The 7,323-nt window shown below is 47.1% G+C and overlaps 1 protein-coding gene across 1 annotated transcript in view; it reads right to left on the reverse strand.

Moving 5' to 3' along the window:
* Window positions 1-5,376, reverse strand: part of LOC114227056 (polyunsaturated fatty acid lipoxygenase ALOX12-like) — a 29,168-nt gene extending 23,792 nt beyond the window's left edge. The window contains exons 1-7 of the mRNA XM_054709499.1: window positions 5,242-5,376; window positions 4,470-4,671; window positions 2,790-2,871; window positions 2,564-2,686; window positions 2,369-2,472; window positions 1,971-2,131; window positions 1,283-1,426 (exon numbers count right to left, since the gene is read on the reverse strand). Of these exons, the coding sequence (XP_054565474.1) occupies window positions 1,283-1,426; window positions 1,971-2,131; window positions 2,369-2,472; window positions 2,564-2,686; window positions 2,790-2,871; window positions 4,470-4,671; window positions 5,242-5,376 (951 nt within the window). The remainder of the gene's footprint in view (window positions 1-1,282; window positions 1,427-1,970; window positions 2,132-2,368; window positions 2,473-2,563; window positions 2,687-2,789; window positions 2,872-4,469; window positions 4,672-5,241) is intronic.
* Between the last annotated feature and the right edge of the window lie 1,947 nt (window positions 5,377-7,323).

The raw sequence follows: 7,323 nt of genomic DNA on the forward strand, positions 1-7,323 counted from the left end.
TCCCACTTCTAGAAATATATTATAAGAAATGTGAAACACCATTCAGAAAGAATATATGCATTCCTATGTTCATGGCAGTGCAATTTATAATAGCTAAGATCTGGAAACAACCCAAGTGTTCATGAGTAGATGAATGGATAAAAAAAAGCTGTGGTACATTTACACAATGGAATGCTATGCAGCAGTGAAATGGACCTCTTACCCTTTGGGACATCATGGATGGACCTGGAGAGTATTATGCTAAGTGAAATAAGCCAGTCAGAGAAAGACAAGTATCACATGATTTCACTCATATGTGGAATCTAAAGAACAAAATAAACTGATGAACAAAAGATATCTGGAGACATAGAAGCATGGAACAGACTGTCAAATCTCAGAGGGAAGGCAGGAGTGGAAAGGTAGTTGGGAAGAGAATAACCAAGAACTTATATGCATATATATATATGCATATATATGCATAACCCATGGACACAGATAATAGTGTGGTGAAAGCTTGGGGTGGGGGTTGGTGCAGGCTAGAAGGGGTCAATGGGGCAAAAAGGGGACCTCTGTAACACTTTCAACAATAAAGATGCTTTTTAAAAGATGTGGTACATTTACATAATGGGATACTACACAGGCATAAAGTAGAAGGAAATCTTCTCTTTTGGACCTGGAGATTATTATGCTAAGTGAAATAAGTCAGTCAAAGAAAGACAAATACCATATGCTCTCACTTATATGTAGAATATAATGAACAATATAAAGTGATGACTAAAATAGAAACAGAGGCATGGATACATGGGGGAAAAGGTAGGGGAGGAGTGGGGGACGGAATGAATGAAGGTAAAGGGATTAGCCAAAGACCATATATGCATAACTCACAGACACAGATAACAGAGTGCTGAAGGCCAGTGGGAGGGGAGTGAGGACTGGGTGGAGGTGAGCAAAGGGAGGGTTCATGGGGACATCTGTAATAGTGTCAAAAATAAAATTTTAAAAAGGAAACAAGAAAAAAGGGAGAAAAAATGTCTAAGAAAGAAGAGGTATTTCACAGATTCAAAGGTCAGAAAGAGATTGAGTAGTCTTAGGGTGAGTACCAATAGAGACCATCTGACTCTCAAAAAGGCAATTTCAGATGAGTAGTGAGCAGGCTGTAAGGCAGAAAAGAGAGATTGCAGACCTGGACAGGTCTCACTGAGTGAGGCAGGGGTGAGGGACAAGAGCCAGCTGTCTTTGTCCCTGGGCAGAGATTGGGGTGAACACAGAGCAGTGTTGGGAAGAGGATTTCCAAACATGTCACCTGGATGGCCATGGGCAGCAGCTTCCCACTGGGCTCCATCTTCAGCATGACAAGGGGGGCAGCCAGGTACTGCTTCTCTCCTTGAATCACGTTGCCTGGAATTCCATCCAGCAGGATAAAGTCAGCCTCAAACAGGGAACCGTTCTGGAGAAAGGGGGAACATATCCATGGTTAGAGTTCAAATACTACACCCTGAGGGACAAGGCAAAGGGGAAAAATGTAAAGAAATTCAGTCTAGTTTCTTGCAATTATCCTACATCCGTACCAGAGTCCCAGTGGCAGAAAAAAAAAGCATCCAGAGCATTTAATCCAAGTCATCTCAGTTGACAGTGAGGAAAGAGGCAAAATGAGAGGAATCTTCCCCAGGGACATGTTAATTCCCTGTGGCAGTGGTGGTTTTCAGACCATACTTGGCTAATTTCTTTGTACCACGGGCATGCTAAGTTTCCCCCGTCAAGGTTTCCAGGCCTCTTTCCTCAGGATATCCTAATTTCCTGCTACCTGCATCTGGCACCCACCAGTCTTATAGTTTCCCCTGCATACTCTAGGCTTTCCCTGCAAAGGACTTGCACCCAGGGAGAGTGGGCTAACACAGCCTCCCTTCTCTGACTCACTTTTGGTCCCTGCCCTTCACCCCTTCCTTTCCCCACACAGATAAGGAGAAGACAATGGAGGGCCAGGGCTGTACCTGGAGTTCTTTCTCCAGCTGGGCCTGAAGCTCCTCCATCCCTGAGGGCAGCACCAGCCGGGAGGGCAGAGAGGTGGAGCGTCTCAACAGCATGGGGTTGGCACCATTGAGGAACTGGTAGCCAAAAAGCTCATCTTCCTGCCAGCGCTGGTGAACCATCTCTGTGGGGTTGGAGTGGAGGGTAGGGGAGGATATTCACCAAAACCTTATGTCCTTCTTTAATACAGCATATGTTCACCCTGTATCCAACCCCTGTCTTTTCTTCTTGTTGCCTCTGAGAAATGACCAGGCATAATATCTTCTCATCTGGGAAGTACTTATGAGAGACTATGCAGTGTGAAGGTTGGGCCATCAAAACAGGCTGTTAAGGACTTACAGGGGCCAGTGGGAATACTGACCACAAAGGGTGCTCTTGGGGCCCCAGAAGATCTGATCAAAGTCCTCTAGGCTGTCCCAGGAGTTCAGGACGGTGTAAACACGTTTGAGGACCATCTCCAGAGCCCTAGGAGATGTCAAGGATGGCACTGTCAACTCACCAAATCCTGCCTGTTACGGGATCCACCACTCCCCACTCCATTGGCATCTTTCCTCACCCTGTCTTCTCTGCCTGTTCATTGTCCAGTGACTTCACACCATGAAATTTCATATCTGGGGGCAGATCCTTCCCAGAGTCCGAAGCTATTTTCAGGGGTAGTCCTTCCTTCCAGGTGCCCCAACTAGCAGATGGGAAAAGAGTTAGGGAGGAATTAGGGGGTCAGTGATGGTGGCAGGATCAGAGAAGAGGTGGGACTATCAGGAGGTCTATGGATGGGTGGTTACCAGTAAATCAGCTGTCTTTCCTTCAGTTCTTTCTCTCGATGCTTCTGGAACTCGTCCAAGGTATTCTCTCCTGCCAGGCGGGCTGGGAGAACATTTGACCACATTGTTTGTCCAACTCATGCTACCCCTGACTTGATCTAATCTCTCACTCTTGACTCTATTCCATCAGACACTTGCCTTTTTCTCTGGCTCTACCTCACCTGATGTATTCCCAAAGTCACTTATTGTATCTTTGCCCAAAACCTATTCATGTTTTCACCTCTTTCAACCCCATATTTATCCTTAAGCAACATTCCATGTTTTCCTCCCTTTCTTGTTACTTGAATCAAATTCCACTACTTGGGCCTATAAATGATTATGAATTATCTCCTTAATCACCTGACATGTCCACAATATCCCATATTATTGTGTATTGCCTTTGTTAAGCTGATAACAAATGGCCTTCCCCTGTCTACACCTTCACCTGTCCTCTGAATGGCATATTTCATATTCATTTCACATATGCACTCTGCTCTTTCCTGCCCCTACACTGACCTGATCCCTGGGACAAAAATTCTATGTGTGCCCCCTTCGACCATCCCATGTCATCTGTCTTAGGGAGCAAATAGTTCCATGTTGCTACCTTTCCCTCACTCCATCTTACCCAGCCTCCCCATGACATAGTTTATATTTGTTAATCTGACTTGTCCTTTTCTCACCTCTGTATTGTCCCTCAAAGATACCTATTTCATGATTTTATTTTTATTACATTTATTGGGATATAACATTGATTAATAACATCATGTAAAATTCAGGTGTACAATCTTACAACATGACATTTGTATACATTGAGTGTGCTCACCACCCAATGTCTAGTCTCCTTCTGTCACCATGTATTTACCCTTTTACCCTCTTTGCTTTGCCTCTGGTAATGACCTCTCTGCTGTCTGTATCTATGAGTTTGTGTTTTTGTTTGTTCATTTGTTGCTTTTTGTTTTATATCCTATATGTACATGTAAGAAAACAGTTCTTATTCTTTTCCTTTGACATTTCACTTAACATCATACTCTCAAGTTCCATCCATGTTGTCTCAAATAGCAATATGTCATCTTCCTTATGGCTGATTAGTCTCCATTCTTACATGCCATTGTTCTAAATTTCTCTCTAGTCATATCTCTCCTCCACTTGTCCTGCAGCAACAAATACCATATAGTCCCTGCTCACTCATCCCCATCCCAGTCAGTGTGCTCCCTGCCCTCCCAGTTGTCTTCCATGTTGTCACAGCCAAACCAGCTCTTCCCGTCATATCATTTATTGCTTCTCTTACCTGCCTCCTCTCAGAGGTCCCCTGTGCTAGCCTTACCTGTCCCTGCTCTAACTTGCTCCCAGTCACATGGAGATCTTCTTCCCACTTTACTTTGGCTCTTCTGTTTTCCAGCATGGCTGCCCCTCCCATTCCCAGGGCACACCTTGGGAGGTGGGATCGACACATCACACATTTCCCTGTCCAGTCCCACTTCCAACCCTTTTAGTGCTATGTGTAATGTTCCCCCAGTTTCCTATCTTCCTTGCTCTTAACCTGCTGAGCATGCACTTTTTCAATTCCCTCTGACCTTCCTCTGTGCTACCCTTCCCGCCACCCCTTAGCCCCCCCAGTACTCCCTGGGCTCTGCTCCCACTTCCCTGAGGTGGCCCCCTCACCTGTGCCCTCAGGCAGGGTCAGCAGGTCCTCGCCCTGCACCCAGCGGTAGCAGGGGAAGGCGGCCTCCTCTGAGGCTCCTGGGCCCTGCACAGTGATGCGGTCGCAGAACCAGGCGTTGTCCACCAGGGAGTGGTGTTTGCGCAACTTCACGAACTGCAGTGGCCCCAAGTCCTGGGGAACGTCCTGCTCAAACTCCTCCACCTGTGGGGACCAGAACCCGGTGAGAACTAGGAGAAGGGACCCGGGAGAGGACGTTTAACTGAGGGGTCAGGGTCCTTTGTGGAGTCCAGTGACATGGCCTCCAGGGACAGCATTGCCTCCTCCCAACACCTGTGCTGACTGTGGGTCTCTGACACCCCATCTCACCAGAAGGAGGAGGGATGTGGGGCGAGGCCCACAGTGTCTTGAATTGAACACTGAGTATCATATCCTATCCAGTCCATTAACTGAGCTCTCACCGGGCCTGCACTCTCGGAGGACCTTCCCTTTGACAACTGATCCCATAGGAACACTGGCCTGGGGTCAATGGGAGAAAATAGTGGAGGATGTGAGGACCACGGTGGGGGCGAGGGGAAGAGGATAGGTAAAAGGTTGAGCCCAGCCAGGACCCTGGCTCTGAACCTGTCACCCACAAAGGTGCAGGCATCCTTTCTCACAGGCAGGCCCAACTGCTGAAGCTGCATTGTCATTGGCTCCCAGCCTCCCTCGTCCCACCCACCCTCACTCAGACAGCCCAATCAGGAGGTCTGGGTCCCCGCTTGCCCAGCCCACCTGGCCCCTAGCTGGCCTCAGCTGCAGCTCCAGCTCTGCCTCCCCGCGCTCCCCCACCAGCCACAGCTGCACTGGGCTGAAGGACCCAGAGAAGAGCCAGGCCCTGGTGGCCACGTGGATGCGGTAGCGGCCCATGGCAGCAGGTGGGCTCTCCTGGGTGGCAGAGGTCCCGTTACTGGTTCCAAAGATTCCGCGGCCAGGCTGGGTCCTGCTGCCTCAGCACAAGTCCAGGGCTTAATAAAGCAGGACTCGGTGTGCCAGCCCACTACAGGATTGGGCCCCACCCCAGACAAACCAGAACCTGGGATTAGCCCAGAGGGCGGGGGCAAGCGGCTGCTCCTCTCAGCAAAGTGCTGAGAATGGGGCTTAGAGGAAGATGAGGGCCTGAGCCTGGGTGAGGCAAGAGAGGGAGAGGGGCAGGGAGATTCCACCAGAGTTTCTTTCTAGGCTCTCATTTCCCCCACCTACATGCCCCCACCCCGGTTTTACTACCAAATAGTATTTTCTGAAGGAGTCTTGGGTACCAATCCCTTTTCATTCTGCCAGTGCCTGGTGCCCCTTGGCCACTGTACCCACTTTCTCTTTGCCTACCAGGTCTACTTGCTGAATGGGCATTGGGATTGTCATTGTGGGCCAGAGAAGGCTATTCTTGAAGGACACTCCAGTGTTCAGGGTAAGTTAGAGTATTTCCTATAATAAGACTTGTGGTGCCCATTCACCTAATGTATTGCTTTTCTCCATTTTGTTTTCTATCCACACCCCCATCCCAAGACAAACCACCAACGCCATACATACTATTTCTGCTTCACCACTCCTTTCTGTTAATAGATTGTTTTATATGGTTTGTGTCCTTTCTTCCACCAAAATGGTCACACTATACATTTATTTTCTTGGAAGTTGCTTTCTCCAGTTAACAAACATGATGAGAATATCTCCAGATCAAAAGATGGAGATCTAACTACACTCTTTGCTAGCTCTGAGATTACACTCTTGAAGGGTATTCAGTATTAACTGTGATGAGTGCTCTAATGAACACTTTTGTCTGTAAACACTTATGCACCCTTATATTTATGGGACTGATTCCCAGAATTGAGATTTCAGACTAAAATACATGTATGTATTTTATATTAGATGTTATATATTGTTTTGAAAATCACTTTTTTGAGGTATGCTTGACACGTAAAATTTGTATATATCCAATGTCTATAATTCAATGAGTTTGCCAATAAGTATACACCAATGTATATCATTGTCAAAGTGCTTCACAAAAAGGCTGTAGCATGGGACCAGAGGGCGCCTTTCTCTTCATCTCCACCAGCATAGGAAGTTATCACTTTTTAAGTTTTTGCCAGTAGGATGGTTGTAATTTTGTAGAACAGTGACTAGTTGCTGTTTGAGGGCTGGTGGCAGAAGACACAAAACTTCAAGGTCAGTAACAAAGGAGATACTATTACTCCGAGCAAAAGCAATAGCCACAGTTCATATTCACATCAGTCCCTCATGCCCTCCCTCCCAAGTCCCACGAGTGTGATGCAGGTTGATCTAGGTGGGTGGCAGTACATACAGTGGGCTACATTATAGGAGAGGACCACGGGGTTTGGGGGGCTCACCACATTTGTGGTAAGCACATCATATCCATTCTTTGTCTACAGGAACATGACCTCATTCACATGGTTGCTCACTGCAAAAACAACCTGGATAAATAGCCCAAGTGAAGGCAGCGAAAGCTTTTCATTTGTGACATACGCAGCAGGAAGCTCTAGGGGCACTCAGGGCCCATGACAGATCGCCCAACCCAATTGATTGACGTGTTTTAACTGCTTAACCCCTTCTAAGAGCTTCCTAATGAACATAAAATAAAACCTAAGTCCCTCACCAAGGTGTGGTTTCCACAGTTAAACCTGCTGTCAGTGTAATGATAAGGAAATATGTAGAAAAGGGAAGTATAGATGGTGAACCCCTGAGTTTTGATTGAGCATGACCCACACCTCTCCATGAATCTGTTATTCCAGGCTCTCTGCTTTGGCACTCACTCTACACAAACACTGTGACCACTGAACGTCTAGCACGCCTCCACCAGAA

The sequence above is a fragment of the Eptesicus fuscus genome, chromosome 20, assembly GCF_027574615.1.
Source record: "Eptesicus fuscus isolate TK198812 chromosome 20, DD_ASM_mEF_20220401, whole genome shotgun sequence".
Lineage (NCBI taxonomy): Eukaryota > Metazoa > Chordata > Mammalia > Chiroptera > Vespertilionidae > Eptesicus > Eptesicus fuscus.